Source organism: Tympanuchus pallidicinctus, unplaced genomic scaffold (assembly GCF_026119805.1).
Source record: "Tympanuchus pallidicinctus isolate F22 unplaced genomic scaffold, pur_lepc_1.0 scaffold16, whole genome shotgun sequence".
NCBI lineage: Eukaryota > Metazoa > Chordata > Aves > Galliformes > Phasianidae > Tympanuchus > Tympanuchus pallidicinctus.
The window spans coordinates 2,230,818-2,253,563 of NW_026294679.1; the positions used below are offsets into that span (position 1 = coordinate 2,230,818).

Below are 22,746 nucleotides of genomic sequence, written 5' to 3' on the forward strand. Positions count from 1 at the left end.
ACGGTCTGCATGCATCACTGGGAAACACATGGGCAGTTCTGCAATGTCCCATCACAGGCTTCCTGCTGTAAACTCCCAAGCTAAGAACATGAGAACATATTTCAGCTTCCTTCTGGAGGTAGCTGTAGCAGGACTGCAAGGTTTCTATAGTAATAAATAAAACACAGTAAATTAATTTTTAGGGCCCTGAACTACTGTAACATGCCAGGCATTTCATAAGCAATATGAAACCATAAAACATCCAACAAAAAGCACAGGGAATCAGGGGGCCATAAATACTTAACATTTTATCACTGTGCCTTTGCCAAAAAGGTATTAGAGGCTCACAAAGAGATCTTGGCACTCATCTCCAGGTATGTAATCCTCCTCACTGTCACGTGAGCAGTGCTGAGATGCTGCAGCACGCACAGCTTCTTTTCCATCAGACCAAACCCATACAGCAATTTTCTCATCTCCGAAGGGATGAGGATGCTCAGGGGGACACTGGGATGGCAGCACATTTTCCAGAAGTTACGCAATTGCCAGGATTCTGTCACAAATAAATAATTCACCATAAACCATCAAACTAAAGAAATCCGCCTCTTCCCATGCCTAGCTCTTGAAGGTTGACACGAGCATAACACCTTGGTTATTCTGCACCAAAAACTTCCCAGCTGCTCAGACAAGTGCTGTAACTCATTTACATGTCTTACCACTGTAAGAAGAGTTTTTCAAATACAGGAAAGAAGAATCATAGTATGGCTTGGGTTCTAAGGGACCTCAAAGATCATGAAGCTCCAACTTCCTGCTGCATTCAGGGCCAGCAACTTCCACATTTCATAGCAGCCCAGGCTGCCCAGGCCCCCATCCAGCCTGACCTTGAACACCTTCAGGGATGGAGCATCCACAGCCTCTCTGGGCAGCCTGTGCCAGAACCACTACTCTCAGTAAAGAACTTCCACCTGACATCCAACCTAAATCTTCCCTCCTCCAACTTAAAGCCATTTCCCCTCATCCTGCTATTATTTACCCTTCTCAAAGAAGGAAGGCACAGACACAGCAGGACACACATACTCACCTTCCCCAAAGGTTCTGGTTCACATGGTGAGACCACAGCAACACCACACCCCACAGCAGCACAGTTTGGCCACAGAACTCCATCACAGAGACCCCACTGCCATCCCCCAAAGCAGCCAACCCAGCCAGCAGCCAGCACAGGCACATTAACACCAATTAGTGCTTGATTAGCAGCATTGGGTTTGGGGGAAATGGGGAACTGGAGCTTCTCTCCTGGCAGGTGGGTGGCTCATCAATAGTAGTGGGATGAGCACAGGTTGCAGGGAAAAACAAATTGCAATAAATCACAGCTGGCCCTGAGCTTAAGACTTACTTTTAGACCTGAATCCTAATTCACGTATTTGGGTTTGTTACAATTACTCCAGAACTCAGCCAGCAACAGTAGCCTCACAAGTAAAATGAAGCTTTATGAAAGCAGTGGAGGTGACAGTATCCAGTTTGGAGATCTTCGTGCTCATCTGTGCTTGAACTAGTGGTGCTGCGGGTCATTTATAAGCCTGCCATGCACACATGTGTTAAAACAACGTGGATAAAGTTCAAATGAATTTGTCTTTGGAGTTCAATTTATTTAAGAATAAATCTCTGCATCGATGTATGCTGCACAACAATTGTGCAGGCTCCAGCTCTGCAAGGATTAAGAATGGCTTTTATTCCTATAAATGCCTGGTACCACTCTTCTTTAATTTGCCCAGGGTTTGGTTTATTGCTGATGCCTGCCAATTTCAGCTCTCTTCCTAATTTACTTCTTTTTTCCTTTCTAACCAATCGTCCTCACTGCATTCTGTTCCTGCAGTTCCATGAGTGTAGTTAGCTTCACTTTTATTCACAAGAAAGCTTCCAGTTGGCACAAACACAAGATTGAGGGTAACTGCCTGCTCACAGGTGTGGGCAGGAGGAGGATGGGCTGGGGAATGGGCTGATAGAGGACAGCTGGAGCAGAACAACACGAGGCTCCCCCCATTGCTTAGAAGATTGCAATTGAAGTTTTAGGGACAAATCTTAGAAAGAATATGAAGTCACTTAAAAAAAAAAGAGGTCTTACAATGTAAGGATTTGAGATTTCTCAAGGCTAATGGGCAAGGCACTAAGTGAGGAAGCAGAGGAAGCAGTAGCGAGCTACAGTGTCTGATATTTGTAAAGGAAAGTTTTACTTCAGTCTTTGTATCCTACTGCAAGGAACAGGTACAGCCATACTGTTTCCCCGTGGCATATATGCTACAAAAGAAGCAGTGGAATGGGTGGTTAATGCCTGTTTTCCAATGTAGATACAGTTTTAACTTCCCTGAAATAGCAGTGTTAGCTTAAGATGCATACATCTTAGCATTCTTGTGTAGAATAAGTAAGTGCAAACTATACCATGTTCCATCAAAACAGAACATGAGCAGAGAGGCAATAATTTACCCTTTGGAGATAGCACAGGCTATTAAGGAAAGCGACATACACGGAAGGGCAGTGCTGAGCTTAATTAACAATGCAAACTCAGGGAGCTAATTTAACTCCAAGCATGGCCGTTAGAAGTCTTTGGCGAATGTAATTTATCCACAGCAATTACTGGCGTGTGTTCATGGAGATAACTCAATGAAGCATCGCTTCATCAGTGGCAATGGGATGCTTTCAAGGGCAGTATTTTAAGACAAGAAGCTGTGCAGAGGGAATGCCTTACCTCGGTTAGCTTCTACTCCCATCCAACAGCACGATTCTGCTGTTGAGATGAACTCGGCCCAAAGCACAGACACAGCTTCCTGACAAGTCATGCCAAACGTGGCCTTTTTTGGGTGGCACACAGCAAAACAAAATATGGTTTGCAAAAACAAAGTGGCACCGTGGATCCCTGTGACGTAAGGGCTCCGTGCTCAGCACTCATCTCACATAGTTACGATCCCAAAGGAACATGAATAAAAAATTGAGGCTAATTTCTTGGTCTGTACCCTCTCCAAATCCCCTAATATCTTCCTAGTGGTTGTACTGCTGGAGACAAACAGGGTCTGCTGCCTGCCCGGCTCTCCCTTTTGAGACATCTCAGCTGGGGAAAGAATTGAACTCGCTTCTCTGTTCAGGTAGATCTGAAAGCAACTGGACGTTGAAGATCCTCTGGGGACAAGGAAAGTTAATTAACAGCGCATTATCTTGAGAGTGTCTTCCTGAAGCCCCGGAGGTGCCAGCTAATGACATTACTGCCTCATTTATAGTGACAGCCCTCTCAACTCCACTGTCTCTTCCTTAATTTTCAGGGCAGAAGGAGTCAGCTCCTCATTAAGTATTTGTATTTTCTTCAGAGCTTCTTTGTTTTCCAGTCTCTTTCATTAAGAGGCCTTCACGACATGCTTACCCTGTGAAGAATTCCATCCCTGCTGCCGGATAATTTTTCTTCCACCAAAATACATCAAGATGAAGATGTTACATTCCTATTGGGACCATCCTAATACCACAGCAGTAATCAGCCTTTGGCTGACTTGCTTTTTTTTTTATTATTTTTTTTTAAACACAGCCAGATGCTTTAGGGGTATTCTTCTCATTGCCTCTTCTCTCCTCCCATCCCAGAGCTATATTTTCCTCTTTTATCCCTGTTTTCAGGACACTCATTTTACTCTTTCCTCCCTGTCTCCTCGTTCTCAGTTTCACTGATACCCACCTAGGCAAGGCATAACCATCCAGGTCTCTCAAAAGAAAGGCACTGCCATAAGATGTTGACACAAAAGACCTCGTTCTCAATTGCAGCATCTTGGCACTGCTGTGGGCATAGCAGCAAGGGAAACACAGCTGAGAGACTTGAGTTGTGTCAGTAAAACATAAATACAACGAGACGTACCTCGGATTTCAAGAGTTATTCCACTCTCCTGCATCACATCATCTTGCTGAGCAAAAGGCAGGAGGAATGAATATAATTTCCACCTGTATTTCTTTATGAGATGAGTTAATGAGTTTCTGCTGTCATTTGCGGTGAGAAATATGGAGAGCACATATTATTTTCAGGATCTCAAGAGTGTGAGAAAACTTCAGAAGCATGAAATATCTCCCCCCCCCCCTTAGCAAGCCCTTTTGTGCAGTTGTTTTATAGCCAGCAGGAGGAAACTGTTGGAACTTTCTCTGAGAATTGATGACTGCTGGTAAAAGAGATCCTAACAATTTGGGTCACTTTGAATTATAAAAGTCATCACCGTACTTCTGACTGTTAGCTGTTCCCAGAGTACAATGTTGGAAGTGTCAAGCCCAAATGATGTGCAGTGCATTTAGATAACCTCTGGCTCGAGACACTTCTGTCTGTAAGGTCATACCCCACTGATAAGAAGAGCAAAAGCCCAGTGGAGCATCCTGGGCAGCCACACGCATGCTAGTCAGGCTGATGGGAAGGATCTTTCACTTTATTACTACCAAATTATTTGTTATTATGCTTGGAAAAGGTGATACTGCAGGCTGCGTGCTTTGGATTCGCCATCCTTGGAGGTATCCAAAGGATACTGAACATGGTCCTGGACAAGCAGCTTGTGGTTGGTGACCTTGCACATAGCAGGAGGTTGGAACTAGATGATCACTGTGGTACTTTTCAACCCAAGCCATTCAATGATTGTATGATTCTCTATGTGGCCCTGCTTGTGCAGGACAGTTGGAGGAGATGGCCTCCAGAGATCCCTTCCAAGTGCACATCACAGTAAAGGAGAGGAGGAGGAGGCACTCCAGGATCTTCCCAGAGCTGTACAGTGGAGAAGGCTGAGGCATTTACACTGACTATTCACATTACCTGGAAGGAAAAGCCCCAGATATGAGCCATAAAGAGGGCAAAATGTTATGTTACAAAGTCACTGCCTTCATGTTCAGCACAGTGCAGTGCTTACATGTAACAGGAGGGAGTGCCAGAGGAGCCCTGCTTGGCGCATCTTAATTATATTCTATTTCTTCATTATCTTTTAGAAAGCTCTCACTTCCAATTACACATCAAGCTAGTGAGTTCTGTGTCCTCCTGGCAAGAAATTGCTAAAACCAAAACCCACCACCTCTCCTGCAAACAAACAAACAATCATGCAAACCAGCTTAATTGGGGGAAGGCAGCCCTTCACACACTCAACCAGAACTGCTGCTGTGGAGCTGGGCAGACACCAGCCATGGCCAGGACACTGCTGGCTTTGCCCCATTTCCTTCATCAATGTCCAGAGATCATAACTTCGTTGTGACTTTATGAACAAGTGGAATTACAAGCCCAAACATCTTGGCGGCATTAGGCAAAAGAGGTCATCTGTTTAGCACAGACTGCAGTGCCATAAGAAAAGACTGAAAACACAATATGGAAAAATGCTAACAGTTGCTAGTGGGAAAAAAATCCCCATTTTTGAAGAACACAGCAAGGAAATTGTAAAGCCCATGGAACAGCATGGATCTCCCTGCTGCATGTCTCTGAAAGGACAAAGTTTAACAGCAGTGAGAAAATCACAGGCGTGGTGCTTGGAACAGGAGAAGCTTTATTTAAATTAAATAGGATTACCAACATCTTCAGTCCATTTTCCTTTTCTCAGTACATAACACTGTGTGTCAGAATGTGTTTTATCAGCAACGTATATCCACACAGGAACAGAGGGAAGTGATCTGATGTCAGAATGCCTAACCCATACCTACATTGCAGATGTTGGCAGGGATGTATTCAGTCTTTTCCAGGCTTTGCCCAAAGTCCCTTCCTTTTGGATAAAAAAGGACTAACCTGAATGTACCTACAGTCAGGATTTATAGGATTAAGCACACCCAATGAATGTGTTTGCATCCAAAGAGTCACTGATATATTGATCCCAGTGTAAAAGTGCATTTCCACTATGAGGGTGGTGAGGCACTGGCACAGGTTGCCCAAGGAGGCTGTGGATGCCCCATCCCTGCAGGCATTCAAGGCCAGGCTGGATGTGGCTCTGGGCAGCCTGGGCTGCTGGTTGGTGACCTGCACACAGCAGGGGGTTGGAACTGGATGAGCACTGTGCTCCTTTGCAACCCAGGCCATTTTGTGATTCTGTGATTCTATGATCTTCCAGCATGATCCAGCAGGGTTTGAGATGTAATCTAGGAAATATATCCCCAGTAACATGTACAAGTCTGAAAATAGAGCAGAAAAAGGCCAGCATGACTTAAAATGCAAACATCTACAGTGAGCTGCCCAGACTGGTGCAAGGTGCCCATCTCTGCAGGAACCAAACCATGCTCCACATCCTCAGTGATGCTCCTGCCCAGCAGCATTCTCTCTGTGCCCCCACACTCCCCACCCACGAGAGAACAGTGTGTGGAGTTGTGTTATCCACACAGTGTATGGACATTAAATGTGGATAGCAGGTGATGCATTTCATCTTCTGCAGCGTGGTGCCCTCAGGGGCAGCTGGGATTTATTTGCCTTGCTGTCAGCACGCCCAGGGCTCACTCTGTAGCAGGACTGGCATTTCTTTGCTCCATGAGTAATTCCCAGAGTAATTCTAAGTAAAATGTGTCCAAATCATCCTCCCAACCAGCAAGCAGAGGCTGTGCCCCATGGAATCCCCTCAAGGACCAAGCAGAAGGTGGTGTGGGTACTGCCACTAAGTTGTGGTTATATTTCTCCATTTAAAATTCAGATGGATGAAAAACACAAGTGAGGTAGATTTTAAAGAGGTGCAATTATTAAAAGTTGTATTCAGTATCTGATATGTATTTCTGTGGCAAAAATTAAGGCTGCCTCCTGTTGTTTGAAAAGGCACTCTTGTTCTGGCAGGCTGACCACATCTCTTCTGTACCTCGTGGCCAAATCTTGAGATAATCATTTCAGGGTGGTGCACTGAAAATGGGGAGAGGTGTCCTGATACCAAAGGAAATTACCGAATGCCTAATATGGACTAAAATAAGCAAATGGGAGCTTGAACTGGAAAGGAGATCTCCAAATCTGTTGACGTTTCCAGCAGGACCAGAAGTGCAATTCCTCATCTCTGCTCCCAGTAAGAGGAGCCTTGGACCACGAGCAGTGTCTTTCAGGGCTTTTCCAACCTGAGCAGTTCTATGATTCTATGATAAAGATGAGAGCTAGCAGGGGACACCAGAGGAGTTCAGGCTACTAACATTCACAGAAAAAAAATTCCTGCTGCCTTGCATGTGCCTTTCCATTAATGAATTTTGACATATGGAGGTCGAGTTTTCATTACCATGATGTAATTTAAGGAGATCCCAGCAAGCAGTTTGCTAGAGCCCCCACTCCTATGTTCCTTTTGCTGTCGGCAGACTTTTCTTCTGCATGTGCAGTTATTTTCTTTAAAAGGGAGAACTAAACAACAATTCTTTGAATGGCTAGCACTTGAAATTGCTCCAAAAAAAAATGGAAATAGCCATTGAATGACATCCAGTGCCAGTGAGAGCACTGTGTGCTTTAGCAAGCAGGCAGAAGTGTTGCTGGCTGGTGCTTGTGTCCCGTTCCCCTGACTGGATCCCAGTTGTTTTATAGCTCTGCTCTGCAATCATCACATGGGTTCCAGCTCAGCCACTTACCAGTGCACCTATTCATGATAAAAGCCCAGCTGAGGAAAAGCTTTGAGCAACTCCTTGATGTTAAATATTGAAATCTAACCGCCTCAGTGGGAATTAAATTAAGCACACGCTGTTCTTAATAGGTATGATTTTCTGAACAATTTCTTCCACTAAAAAAGGACAAAATCTCTCCCGTAAGGTTGTATGAAGTAGTCAGAAACCACGATTACCTGGTTTGCAGTCCTGAATCACCAGCTTCAAAATCTGCTTTCATCTATTGTATCTTAACAAACCGTGAGCCGTTTAATTATCTCATTATAGAAGCAGAAGTGTGAAAAAGAAGTGCAAGGGAAAGCCATGAGTCTGGTCAGGATTACAAGGGGAACCTGAAGGGTTGACTCCAATGAATCTGAAACCTTTAATTAAAGTATTAAAAGTCTCCATTCTGAAGGCTGTTTCCATCTTCATGGCAACACAAACCCATCTGCCCCAAGGCTTCCCGTGTGCTGGGTTAACACGCAGCTTGGGCAGCCCAACCATTGGCTCTGAGCTTTGGTAACATTCACCTACACACCTGGGCACCATAAAGAACTTTTAAATAGCCATTAATTATATTCAGGCTTAAGGAAAATTGTCTTTATGCAAACGAGAAGCTCCAGAGTAGAGTTATAGGACATTTCATGAAATCTTGGATAAAATTTATTGATCTTTCAGAAAACACTTCAAGGGAAAAACCACCTCCGAGCGAACAGTAAAGGACTATGCTTATTGTAAAACTCACAGCTAAAATACAACTGAAAATGGGGAGCTTCAGATCAGGTATAAGGAAGCAACTGTTCACTATGAGGATGGCACTGGCACAGTGTGCATGTGGAGTGGTGGGAGATGCCCCTGCCCATGGGTGGTACTGAGTGGCTTTTAACACCCCTTCCTACTCAAGCCTTTCTTTGACCCTGCCATTCTAATACAGGTTGTCTTGGGGCAACCTATTTCCTATGTTCCTATAGGAACAGGTTGCCCAAGGAGGCTGTGGATGCCCCATCCCTGTAGGCATTCAAGGCCAGGCTGGATGTGGCTCTGGGCAGCCTGGGCTGCTGGTTGGCGACCTGCACACAGCAGGGGGTTGGAACTGGATGAGCACTGTGGTCCTTTTCAACTCATGCCATTCTATGATTCTATGACTGAGCAGAGCTTTGTCACCTCATGCCTTTACTTAGGGGCATTGCCACTTTTCTGCCCCAAGTAGACTGAAACACATACTTATTTTCACCAAGAAATTCACAAATTTGTAACATCCTTTTTTGTTGCAAAGACAAAAGGCTCCTTCCTCTTGCTCTCTGCATGACCCACTGAGCACAACCCTCAGCCACCTGGAAAAAAGGAGCCTGAAATGCAGCTGATCACCAAACTAACATCCCTTACTCCCTGTCATGCAGGACCTGGACCCTGCCGAAATGAGACTTGAGCTTTCAAGTCTCAAGTATCATTCTCCAAAGAAATAGGAGGTACAATTTAAATGTCTTCTTGCTGGAAAATAACAACATAAACAAACAGGTTATACCTGGAATATCTTAAAAGCAACTCTGGAGTTGCTGTTTTTACAAACAGCAGAAAAGGAAATCCTACTGCATAAAAATCACATGGGATTTTGACTGATGAGTACAGTTGCCTATTGCCTTTACTTACAGTCTACTGAATTTGGATATTTGTGAACCAGAAGTTTTGTAATCCTACTTACTACTGAATGGACCATCAAAAGCTTTGATCACACAGCTGGCTCTCTACCAGGGATTTGCATTTCCAACACAGCTTATGGCTTCACGCAGTTTGCTTACCCTGTCTTTTGGTCAAACTTGCTTTACAGTTCCCTTATAATGGAAAAAATACCACCCTAGGTTTCTGTTTCAGGGGTGTTTTCCTAACAACCACAGCAATAACACTGTTAGATAAATTTTTGTCCTAAGCAAGGAGTGAGATGGAGGACACAGAACCAGAAGGGAAAGGCAACAGGTTATACAACTCAGTTTGGTTTTCTTCAAACTCCACGACACCCAAAGAACAAACAGAAAGCTGGGCAGGGGAAGCACACCCTGAGCAGGTGGCCAAAATCCTCTTGTTTCAGATATTTAATAAAAATGCAGATGCCGCATCATTTTGAGGCTTCGTAAAGATACAGAAACTCCGTGTCTGTGTGACAAAGTGGGTAAACCAGAGGCATTTTAAACAAACAGCTCGGTCTGCACAGGGACACACGCACCGCAGGCTGTCAGCACCCTGCAAGCACTCATCGTGGGGGCCAGCAGCAAACCCAGCAATTAAAGGGCTCCTCAGCAGGGATCCGGCATCATTTTGGATGCTCGATTAAATCTGAAATTCTTTGGATAAATTATCATCAGCTCCACGGGCTGACACAAAGATCATCTTTTGTGCTTGGGAAAATAAAGGGGTTTTATTCAGAAATGCCATAGAAGATGTGGGGCTGGCTGCCCCACACGCCATGCTCAGCTCCAGGGGCACGTCCCGCTGTCCCTCCCCATTCAGTGAACCCAACACCACCCCAACTACAACTGAGAGCTGGGCCTTGCAGTGAGGGCATCCCAGCTGCACACCTGGACAGAGGAGAGAAAGGCACCTTGGGCATCCATGGGACAGGAGGTCAGCGGGCAGGGCTGGGATAGGCTGCTCTTGTCAAGGGGGAGGGAAAGCCACCATCCCACCCAGCTCACATCATGGTGATTCCTTTCAGTATCTAATGGGGGGCTGCAAGAAAGAAGGGGACAGACTCTTTAGCAGCAGCATCTGTTGCGATAGGTCAAGATGAAGTGGTTTCAAACTAAAAGATGGGAAGTTTAGACTGGATATGAGAGAGCAGTGAGGCACTGCATGGGCTGCCTAGAGAGGTGGCAGCGGTCCCTGCAGACACCCAAGGTCAGGAGCCGGGCTCTGAGCACCTGATGGAGCTGTGGGTGTCCCTGTACACTGCAGGAGGTGGCACCAGACAGCCTTTAGAGGTCCCTTCCGACTCAAACCATTCTATGAATGTTCCACCATGACTCGTGCGTTGGATGCTTTTGAGTCCCAACAGAGAGCGCTTCCCACAGCCCTCCCGCCTTCATTTCACCCTAAGCACACATACATCCCACTCCTTCTCTCATCTCTCCATTTATAGACCTACAGAAATGTACAGTTACGCATCGCAAAAACACTCCTTCCTCCTCCACCTCAGTGCATCTGGCCGTGCCCGGGGGCTGCGCTCACACGGGGGCCCCCCGCAGCCCCACCGCCGTCTCCGGCCTCCGGACGCCTCTTCCTCTTCCTCCTGAAGTTGCCGTTATCGAACATTTTCTCGCAGTTGGGGTCCAGCGTCCAGTAGTTGCCTTTACCTGCAGATGGGAGAGGAAAGGTGCGGCGCCCATCGCTCCGGCCCCGACCCACGGGCAGCACCGCTCCGCCAGCCCCGTCCCCACCCTCCGCCTTACCCGGGTCATCCTCGTCCCGCGGGACCTTCCTGAAGCAGTCGTTGAGGGACAGGTTGTGTCGGATGGAGTTCTGCCAGCCCGCCTTGCTCTTCTTGTAGAAAGGGAAATTCTCGGCCACGTATTGGTAGATCTGGCTGAGGGTCCTCCGTCGGCCCGGCGCGCTGTGGATGGCCATGGCGATGAGCGCCGAATACGAGTAGGGCGGCCGTGCCGGGCGGGGCCCCTCGTGCTGCGGGAGCGGCGACGTCCAGCCCCGCTCTGGGCACGGCGGTGGGAACGGAGCGGCGGGCGGGTAGGGGGCGGCGGGGCCGCCGAGCCACGCGTAGGGACCGCCGGCGGGCGGGCGGAGAGCCGCGTCCAGCAGCTCCCGGGCGAGGGGCGGCTCGGCGGGAGGCCCGAAGGCGTGCATGCTCCGGCGGCACCGAGCTCAGCCCGGCACCGAGCCGCCTGCCCCGACGGCGCGGCCGCACCCCGCCCGCTTAAATAGCGCCCGCGGCCCCTCCGCCAGCACTGCGCTGTCCCGAGCCCGGCGGCGGGAGGGCCGCCCCCGCCCCACGCGTGTCCGCTCCCCCGGAGACCCCTCCCTCCGCACCCTGCCGTGCCCCTGCTAGGATTGCCACGAAGGCACGTGAGCTCCTAATGCTGAATATCCCGAATTGGAGCCGTGCCCATCCGCAGGTTGCTCCCCAGCACCAGGCAGAGCTGCGGCACGCCGATGAACGGGGGCTGTCTGCTCACCCTGCTGCGAGAGCTGGAACTGCTTTCATTTCGTACTGCTGGTAGTAAACTTCGGGCTGAATTTGTACTCTGCTTTGGTCGATGCCAACCCACGTGCCTGACATCCTATAAACACTTTGCTTCTGCATCTCTTGTTCTCCTGTAACAACATTCTTTTGGGTTATGCTTTTCCTACTGATAAAGCAGTGAGAAGGAAATCATCTACAATTGTTCTTCTCTGCCAGAAGATGTAAATTGATGAAAACTCGATTTTCAGTTGCACTTCTGAACTTTCTCTCGCTTTAGAATCCATCCATCTTTTAGAAATTTCACACCATTCCCGAGACATACAGAAATAAGGCGTGGATTTAGCAGCAATCGTAGTTATAGAGAGGTGAAGGTGAATGGGCTCCTGTCCGTGGTAGGGAATTCAAACAGCTGAGGTGGCTTCCCATACCTGTACCAATAGATCTTTGCACTTTGAGCAGCATGCTTATGTTTGAACTATTTCTAAACCATACACTGTACCCTTTGTGTGCCTAATATTCACATTCCCCTGGCAGCTCTGTCTGATCCCATGTGCTTTCTCTGGGAGATGCCTTCTCAGAGGAGATGCAAGAATTGCTGTGCGGGTCAGATTGCTTCCTCATGGAGGGCAGTGGATAGCTTATGCCCTGGGGCAGGAGGGTTATAACCTATGTTATAGGTTGTCTATATTGTATAGAGATACGAGTGTTATAACCCATTTACATACATCTGTATTAGCATTATAGCCCACTTTAAGCACCTACATAGGTACATAGGCTTATGCCAAGCCTATTTGCAAAGTAAAGGACCTGCTGCAATGAAATTAGTTCAGCAATCCACCCCCAGACATTGCCTTTATTTATCTTCCCTTCTCTGGCTGATCCCCCACTGATGCACAGCCCAAAGGGCTCTCAGGGCTGCTCCCACTTCTCAGGTCACAATGTGTTCTGTGTCACTGCTACAGGGAGCTCATTACCTTCTGCCTTCCATAGTAGAGCTGACACCACAGGGCATGAAAATCCTCATGCACAATGTGTTTGGTGGCACTGACTGCTTGTTTCACAAAAACTCAGTATCAGAAAGCAGCAGTCTTACCTAAACGTAACTCCTTGCCTGCTTCATGATATGGAACCCATGGGAAAAAGTAGTTCTTGTTATGAGAAGTGTATCATTTTACAACTTTTGCTCTTCTCTTCCTTTAGAGTTTCACCAAAATCTCATGATAAAAAGCGTGATGACAGCATGACCGAGGAGCATCCTTGACTGTTCTGTGGTTATAGTCAATCCAGGCCTTAAACTGATCCCCAACCCCAGCCCTGCCGCATTCCTATCTCCAGCCCCTACCCCAGTTCCATCTCGATCCCCATCCCCAGCCGCCAGCCCATCGCTGGTAACGGTGTGCTTGCAATGCCATCTAGCGATCATCGCGGCTGATGAGCTCCAGGAGCTGCTTTTCCCCTCGGTACTCCCACCTTCCTCCCTCCTCCCGCCGCCGCAACATCCAATTAGGCGGCTTAAAGCCCGAGAAATGAGGTGTGCTAACAAGCAAGCGTGAGAGACAGAAGCGCTGCTGACCCCGTGTCGTTTGCAAGCTGTGTAGTGCATCCTCATCAAGTAGCACGGCTTAATTGGCTTGCTAAAGGCATCATTACTGCCAGGTCCAGCCTGCTCCCAGGTGTGTGGGGTGGTGGGTGACAACCACTCATGGCCACCAGGTCACCTGCACTTCCACAATTAGTGCTGTCTGTGGGCACCACTTGCCCCTTATTCTCTTGGTAAGGTGGCTTAAAAGGTCACAACACCTGTAACGAAAGGTCACTTCAACATCTGAAGGGGAACTTAAGGGAAAGAAGGGGGCAGGTTCTTCAGCAGGGCCAGCTGTGATAGGACGAGGGAAAATGGTTTCAAGCATAAAGAGGGCAGATTTAGGTTGGGTATAAGGAAAAAAGTCTTTTCTGGTGAGGGCGGTGAGGCACTGGAACAGGCTGCCCAGAGATGTGGTGGATGCCCCATCCATGGAGACTTCAAGGCCAGGCTGGATCAGACTCTGGGCAACCTGCTGGAGCTGTGCTGTCCTTGTGCACTGCAGGGGAGTTGGACTGGATGGCCTCCAGATGTCTCTTCCAACTAAGGATTCTATGATTGCATGCACAAGACCCAGCCTGCAGAAGGCAGGAGGAAGCCCGCCTCCCTCTCAGCAGAGCAGCTTCACAGGAGCAAAGCCACCACACTGAATCTCAGGGCACTCTATATCAATGCTACAATTTTTTTTTCCCCCCATATTTCTTTCTCATACCTTAAAATTAGAACCTTGAAAACTACTCCATGCCCCAAAACCACAGCAGAAAAGAAGTGTGATAGATCCCATATCAAATACCACTACCAGCCACCCTAATTGTTTCAACTAAAAGGAAGTGGGAGCAGCTGACATATAAACACACAGTGAGAAACAGCAAATAACTGGAGGTGAACTACTCGGATCATAGCAAAACAGAAGGAAATCCATCAGACACCACGAATGCCCACCCAAACATTACTTTGGACTTAAGGCAGCTCTGCTCGTTTGCTGTGACAATTATTATCTAACTAATGGACATTTTTCGAGCCAATCAAGCTTGAGACAATTGGCCTATGGCAATTAACTCTATTAACTCTAAAATTAGAATTCAGATAATTTAAACCTGAAATATGTATCTCATAGGAAGACAAATCTGCTGGAGACTGCCATATTTAGATTGCACAACATATTCTAATTTAGTTAACTCTCCAACTCACAAGAGCTCAGGCAACACTTTTCTGCAGCCACATTGCACAAGAGAAATGTCATAGGATCATAGAATGGTCTGGGCTGAAAAGGACCCCAATGCTCATCCAGTTCCAACCCCCTGCTGTGTGCAGGTCACCAACCAGCAGCCCAGGCTGCCCAGAGCCACATCCAGCCTGGCCTTGAATGCCTGCAGGGATGGGGCATCCACAGCCTCCTTGGGCAACCTGTGCCAGTGCCTCACCACCCTCTGGGGGAAAAACTTCCTCCTCATATCCAACCTCCCCTGTCTCAGTTTAAGACCATTCCCCCTCATCCTATCACTATCCACTCTTGTAAGCAGTCTTTAAATGTTGTATGCATTTTTTCCCCATTATTTGCATTTCAAAGCAATAGACTTTGCATACACCAAAGGTTTGGGCAGCAAAAGCATCAGCACAAACAGCACTAATGCCCTCACAGCGTGGTAAGATCACACATTCCTTCATTATGTTTTCTTTCAGTCTAACTATTCAGAAAGTCTGTCTATAAGAAAGTGAAACATGCATTCAAGCATTGATCTTCTTTTGTCCACTAAACACTTTATCTTTCACTTTTACTTCTTATTTTATTTCAGCTCATTAGCGATCCCATGTAGAAAGATCCCTTGGAGTTAATGGTGTTCAGATCTATTGATATGGAGCATCCTTGGTCTGTTGAATTCTGGAAGCGTAACATCTGCCTTCCATTGAGGAAAAATAAGTGAAGAATTATTGTTTCATGAATTTTATGGAAAGAATATCATTAATGACACATAAGGAGACTGCTTATTTAGGATATATGCCCCTTAGTACAGATCTCCCATACGTTAGCACCTAAAGGGAAGGGATATGCACCCCTACTTCAGCAGCAAGGCAGTTCCTGTGGTTGAGACAGCAAGAATGGAGAAACCAAAGTATTCATTGTCCACACTGAGCACAGAAAGCACACAGAAGTGTCACAGAACTCCAACCACCTCCCTGAAATGCTGTGGTCTCTACTGGTGGCATTGCCAGGGGGAACTACTGCTGTGTGGGGAATTGGAGCATCACCATTTGTGCACGTGTGTCACAACATCCTGTGTGTGCTCCCTTCAGAAGTGAAATGGTTATGGTCATACAGGCCACAAGCAGGTTGCAACATTCTGCTTTTCCAAGGCACATCTTTTCATCACTCACCTGGTCTAAACAGGAGATCGGTGTCAAACATGGGCTGCCCTGCAGCTGTTCCACTGCACAAGGGGCAGCAAGTTGTGAGCATCTCGTTCTGCTGCAATAGAGTGTGAAGAAACCCCCTGAGAAACCCTTTTTATTTTTTTTGCTTCCATTACTAAGCAGGCTATTAATTACTGCAAAACTCATGTTTAATGGAAAGACATTGCAGAACATGTCTCCTTGAGGACCTGTTTTGTTTTTGAAAGCCTAAGTGTTTACATCAGGCGTTGTGATTTATTCTCAAATCGGCTGAGACTCGCTGTGCTGGACTGTGGACAAAACCCATTTATTTCCCAGCCTGGGAAGGCCATCCATCAAAGAGAACACGGGGCACGTTGCCAGCCAGGAGCCCGTGAGCTGGGTGGGGAGGGGAGCTGCTCAGCCATCCCTGTTCTGATTTCCTCCCAATGCTCAGCAAAATAATGGGAAACTTCTGCTTGGGAGTGAATGGGGGGAGCATCTTTGGCTCTTTGTCCTTTTCCTGCTGATCTTCTCCAAAAGAGCAGTTGGGCATTGGCACAGCTGCCCAGGGACTGGTGGGGTCACCATCCCTGGAGGTGTTGCAGAGCTGTGGGGATGTGGCACTGAGGGATGTGGGCAGTGGGCACGGTGGGGTGGGTTGGGGATCCTAGCAGACACTTCCAGCTCTAACAATTCTAAGATCCAATGGAAGGGCACTGAGGGGAGCCTTGCAGGCTCCTGGCTTCCTTTAGGGGCAGCTGGAGCTGTAAGACAGCTTCATTCTCTGCTGGCTGTTTATGTTTCTTTGAAAGATACATTCACTTTAGCACCAACCAATTGCTCTCAAGTGACTCTGAATGTTGCTTGGAGCCCAAGCTCACCTGCTTTCAGTATGCAGTATCAAGTTTTATGCCAGTCCTCTTACTGACAGATTTGCTTAATAGCGTTTGTACTTTTAACTGCTCACCTTTAAGTCTTCATTTTCAAGCTGTTACATAAACAAATCCACATTTAAAAAGCATCCAACTTCATTGACACATAGAGCAATGTTAGCACTTCCAGGTTCATAACCTTCTACTGCTGGCTGCCCTGTCTCCAACACATTACTAAGAGGGATTTGTTGCCTTGCAAAACCCAGTTTGTTCCTGTGCAAAGGTATTTGACCCTAAGAAAAACCTCAGTGAAAGATTTTTGATACTATGCAGTATGAACAGCTATAACTTGCACAGGGAAGGGGTAACCAGGCACCTGAAATTCAGCTGTGTTTCAGAAGTCAGGCAGCTGTTGGATGGTTTGAAGCTGTGCACAGCTGAAAGCGAGCTAGGGGCTGATCGGAGTTGCTGGGGGTTTAGAATGTTTTTAGGCTCTCTGTTACACTTTCCAATGTGATAAAAATACAAATTGCAAGCAAATAATGTTAAGGATGAATAAAAAATTACGGTCCCCCAGGGCAAAGTAAGTTAATATAATGCATTTTGTATGTGCAATTCCTGCAAAGATTCCAGCGATTGAACATCACGGAGTGGCAGGGGTTGGAAGGAACCTCAAGAGTCCTTCCAGTCCAAACCTCATACTAAAGCAGATCCCTACAATAGATCCCACAGATAGGCTTCCAGACAGGTCTTCAATATCTTCATAGAAGGAGACTCCACCACCTCTCTGGGCAACCTTTAGCAGTGATCCATCTCCCTTACCATAAAGAAGTTCTTCCACATGTTTGCATGGAACTTCCTATGGTCAAGTTTTAGGCTATTGCTTCTTGTAAAAATCACCTTAAGATCATGTTTGTGGTTCAGCAAGTCTACGATTTTGCTTTGGAAAATATGATCCTGGCTATATGGCATATAGATTTATTTACTTTAGGCTGTACTTCTCTGCATATGGTGTAACTGCTAAGAAACAAGATCAATTGTTCTCTGAAGTGTATCTTACAGAAAGAGCCAGGCACATTACTTCAGAGAAAAATGCTTTTACATCAGCTGCACTATGGTCCTGACATCCCACAAAGCCCACTTCCTCACCTCTCCAAAGGCTTTTCCTTCTCTTTCTACACTGACAGAGTGACTCCTGTCCCTCCTCTTCTATACCAGATATTTGTAGCACCAGAGCCTGAGAGAAAGATGGATGGAGAAGGGCTGGGGATGTCAGCACGCTGCTGCTCCGAGTCACTGCCAGCAGACTCAAAGTCACAGGTCCTACATCCCATTTACTTTAATGGGTTTTGTTCAGCCAATTAGGCTCTTTTTCCTTCAGATCTCATCCGCACAAAGGACGGCGTTAATACTTAGAGCCTCGCGGGACTAATTGTCTGTGAAGTCACTTCGAGACCTTGGAGAGAAGCACTGGCAATTTAATTATTATTATAGGTATTATAACATTAAACATAAGTTCATGTGTCCATTTGGGGGGGGAAATAAAAAATAAAATCAGTATCAAAGGAGCTAACGCCTCCCCCAGGCTGTTCCATTATTCTATCGCCCTTCGTTTGAAAGGCGATGCTCAACTCTATTCTCCTCCTGGTGCTGCGGTGTGCCAACCCCTGTAAGATCACATCCAGGTCAGAAACGCAGCTCACTGCCTCACAGAAGTCAGAGGCAACAAGAAGTATTGTTCACCTGATCATTTTCTACAACCTATGGTTGTTTGTTTGTTTGTTTTCCCTTTATTCGAATGCTTTAATTTTGTTCTCCTGAGGAACGATTAAATTTGCTCCTGTAAAAAGCCAAGATGAGCAGGGATTTGGAAAGCTGGGATCTAACAGTGCCAACTGTATGCTGCAAAAGTCCAGTGCCTGTTATAAACGTGTAATATTTGGCAAGCAGCTTTCTTCTGGTGATAAAATGCATTCTTACCAATCAAATAGTCAAGAGGGCAAAATTAACCTCTTCCCATATTTACTGAGCCAAGTGACAACTCATCATCAGTGCACCAAAGTCTCACAGCACGACACAAACCAAAGATAAATGTAGATTATTTCTAAGGGTGAGTTACAAGAAATAGTTACCCTTGTCCTAATGAAAATCACAAAATGGAAGAACTATTCATAGAGAACAGCAGAAACAGAAACCTGGGCCTAGAAAGAAGCTGCTCTGTACTAAGAGGGTTTCCTAGGATAACTGCTATCTAGACCTTTCCACCAAGTGACCAGCACAGATTTAAGACAACTCACTGCAGCTAAGAGAAGAGAACATTCACCACTAGATGAACAGAAAGCCCATTTCTATACTGGTGATTCCAACCCCAACTGGGAAAGCAGTTCCCACTGTTTCCTGGGTGCGTTGGCTGACTTTCTTGCCACTAGAAGTCAGCCAGCAGCCTATAATTACACTGAATATCTTCCTGGAACCTAGCTTCCATAAAATGGTGCCATCTTTGGAGTAATATATCATTGGTATGCCCTGCTCAGATTATTACACTAATATATCATTAAAGCAACAGCTTGCTTCAGTGATGGATTGGTGTAATGTGGTGTGAGAGCTACAGCTCTTTCAGGTAATATACGACGCTCTTGTGCTAATGTATGGCCATCGTATCTCAGAGAGGAGCTACTGGGATGATGCATTCCCCTGTGGCAGCACAGCCCCACAGTGAACAACACAGGCTCGTTGCAGGAGGATGCTCCATCTCAGCATGTCTTTGCTTTACAAGTTCATGGGCTGATTTCCCTGCTGACGAGGCAGGTCCTGATGAGTTTTGATGTCCTACAGGACAAAGCTGGCCTGCAGGTGAAGGAAAACTTGGTACACGCTCATGCCAGGGAACCTGCCAAACTGAATTAAGGTTAGAAAATGCCCTTGCTGTGATCACCCTCAGCATCACACCATCTTGAGCCTAGAGAAACCCATGGGCAAGCAATTATTTACCACATGGCTGATGAAAGACTGTGAGATTACTAATAGAGCTTAAAACAGCTCTATTTCATCTGTAAACTGAGAGATAAATCTAATGCATCCTACCCTTGTTTTGCAGTCAGTGCATGATGGAAACCCACTCACACCTGGAGGCTTCTGAGTCCAGTGGTGTACTGCATGTTACCACTGTAAAGTTTTTACACAGAACCACAGAATGGCCTGGGTTGCAAAGGAGCACAGTGCTCATCCAGCTCCAACCCCCTGCTGTGTGCAGGTCACCAACCAGCAGCCCAGGCTGCCCAGAGCCACATCCAGCCTGGCCTTGAATGCCTGCAGGGATGGGGCATCCACAGCCTCCTTGGGCAACCTGTGCCAGTGTGTACATGAGGAGTTTCCACTGCTCTTCCACTTTCCTGAGAGTACAAAGGGGGGAAAAACATGACAGTTGACTTCTGAACTGGGAAACGTAAATCTTTATTCTTGAAAAAGTGAAAATGTCTTCCTAGATATCTTTTTTCCCCCCCAGTAGATTTGGAGCAACTCCTCAAAAGAAAAACCCCAAATTGCATTGTTTTCCCTCTTGCATTGCACAAAACCAAGCAATCACCACCCATGACAAAAGCACACAAAGCAGCTTTCTGGCAGAGCCCAAACTCATGCTAGCTCAAATTGAAAAGGAAAATATTTGCATGCTATGACTCAGTGCAAATGGTTTACATACTGTTCTTTTTTCCAGCTTTAATTACTGTGGTTGTCACCAAGAAACCACTGAAATTTTACAAGGACATGCAGAGGTTGTGTTATGTTTCTCTTTCATCATGACAGCAATTCTGTTACCTCAACAATGTGAAAACATTTAAAAATCATTAACAATCACTTGAGAAGTTATTTCTTCTATAAATAAGATGATACAAGCTGTAATAAAGCAATCAGCATTCCCTGTAATTTGTTTTGTTTCCAGACATTCACCTGACCTCTACCTGGACTTTCTGCTAGCCTCTGGCATGGGAGTGTTGTATTCCATCCATTATACGCATGGAAATTAAATTGAGTAGTGGGTGGAAAAGAGAATTAGATTTAGTAAGTTAAACAATGCATGGAAATCGATCTATGCATATTATGCATAACCTTCTCAATGCTGTTCTATTCAGTGCTGCTAAATGCATTTCAAGGGGCAGCACTAAGTGAAATGACTGCTATCTACCACATAGGGTGCTTTTCTTTTTGTTTCCCCCCCCCCCCCCCCCCTCACCTGCTGAAGCTTTGCAGTTAAGATAAAGTCCTATTGTTTCTCCTTCCTTGTGCCTCCAGGAAAAATGTCCATTGGCTTTGGCCCCCAAGTGCCCTGGTTCCAGATTTGTCCCCAGCACTGCTGGCCTGGCATCAGTGCTCACCAGAGGCCCTTTGGGCTTTTGCTCCTTCACTTCATCCCTCTTGTGCAGCAAATGCTGGAGCTGGGGGAGAGGAAAAGGGATGTTAAGAAATGAATGTGCTGTGTGAAATCAGAGACAACTGCCAGATACTCCTACATTAACTAATGACATAAGCTTTTGCACCTTGAGGAAATAATCAGAAGTTAATAAGCTGTGTGACACACAGAGGACAAGAAACAAAGAAAGACAGAGCACTTAATCAAAGCATAACCTATTCCTCCAGCTCTTGACTGCCTTTTGCCTGCTTGGTGCTCTAGGTGTAGCTAATCCCTAGTTCCACCCTCTTCCTCAAAATAGGCACTGGAGGAGAATGGAGGGTTGTGTGCTGGCCAGGGCCTGCAGAAGGCAACTTAAGAGCATCTACAGAACTTACAAAAGCTCACATGAAGTTCTGTGCATGGTTACTGGGGGAGTTGTTAGGGTGTGTTGTGATGTAATGCTATAGTGGGATGATAACAGCAGGGTGGCAAAAATGTTTGGCTACAGCAAATGAGAATGAGCCCAAATGCAGGAGCCACAGATGCAGAAATAAAAGAAAAAAAGCTGCTTACCTTTGAAAGGCCAGAAGTAGGCAGGGAGCTCCAACAAGAGATACCCTTGCATCCACTGCCAAGCTTTAAATGAGGTCTAGAAAGGGATGGATTCTGGTTGCAGCCCTTCCAGTCACTCGGGTGCATTGCATTGCACTGCATGCACCTGAGCTCCCCTGGTTTGGCTCTGCCTTCCCACCAGGTGCTCCTTCACTGCTTCAGACAGTGGCTTAGTATTGCCACTATATGTGATTTGATGTTTCCTATTTGCTAAGTTCCCCTGTTTCATTCTCTCCTATCTATCACATGAAAAGGGAGTTCTCTAAGGTGAGAAGTAGCAGCAGAAGCAGTAGTAGTCCAGTTTGTGTTGTGCCTGGCTGAAAAATTGTACTTTGCCTGTACATACCAGTGACTGCTGGCACCCAGAACACATACCCTAAGAGCTACAGAGGCACAAAGAAAATAATGAAATGATATTGGAAGAAAAAAAAAAAAAAGAAAAAAGGGGGTTATTTATTGGTATCCCAGGAGATGAGATAGAAAGGAGAAGTACAGAGGGCAGCAAGGTGATTTTGCAGCAGGGAACAGAGCTAGTTCAAGGACATTCAGCAGCAGCAGCCAAGGTCAGCACCATTGACTGGATGAGTGCAGGTGCTATGGCCTCGTGCTGTGACAGAAACGAGAGAAGGATGCAACTAAGCCAGAAAGGCCTTGAAATGAAGATACACTGTTCAAGTTTGCTGTGTATACAAGGGAAAAGCAGTTCATGTATTCAGAGTAGTGAGACACAGGTAATGTAATAAGAAAATGAAGGAGGAGTGTAAGTGGTTGGATCGGGCTGAAACAGCCAAGGACTACAAGCAAAAGCCTCCCAGATGATGGATATCCAAGAAGGCTGAATACATAACGTTATAGAATTTCTGATGGATTATGGCTATAATCTACCCTCACAAAACAGTATCCCAGTGTTTCGAGTTAGCTGAAACACAAGCAAAAAATCTTATAATATTAATATTAATTAATAGACCAGCCGAATGGAGGCACAAATAAGGCAGTGGGATGCCTGCCCTGGGAAAGTTACCCAGGTGGTTTGATTGTGGCAAAAACTGACCATGTTTTGTTTTGTTGCAGCTGAGCTTCAGGCAGAAGCTGGGGGCCTCAGACCAGCTGAAAAACTGCTTCATAAAATAAGAAAGATTGACTGGAATCATTAACTTGAGAGGGGGGAGTAACTCCA

At 46.3% G+C, this 22,746-nt stretch overlaps 1 protein-coding gene and 1 long non-coding RNA gene across 2 annotated transcripts; both read right to left on the reverse strand.

Moving 5' to 3' along the window:
• Positions 1-9,734: 9,734 nt before the first annotated feature.
• On the reverse strand, positions 9,735-11,403 carry FOXI2 (forkhead box I2). The gene is made up of 2 exons (XM_052677387.1): positions 10,995-11,403; positions 9,735-10,898 (listed from the first exon to the last, which is right to left on the reverse strand). The coding sequence occupies exons 1-2, from the start codon at positions 11,401-11,403 to the stop codon at positions 10,738-10,740; spliced, it is 570 nt and encodes a 189-aa protein (XP_052533347.1). The 3' UTR covers positions 9,735-10,737.
• Positions 11,404-12,254: 851 nt separating this feature from the next.
• Positions 12,255-22,487, reverse strand: LOC128077612 (uncharacterized). Its single transcript, XR_008205092.1, has 4 exons — positions 21,531-22,487; positions 20,941-21,000; positions 15,699-15,789; positions 12,255-13,540 (listed from the first exon to the last, which is right to left on the reverse strand). It is a non-coding gene; the product is annotated as an uncharacterized LOC128077612 (long non-coding RNA).
• Positions 22,488-22,746: the final 259 nt, after the last annotated feature.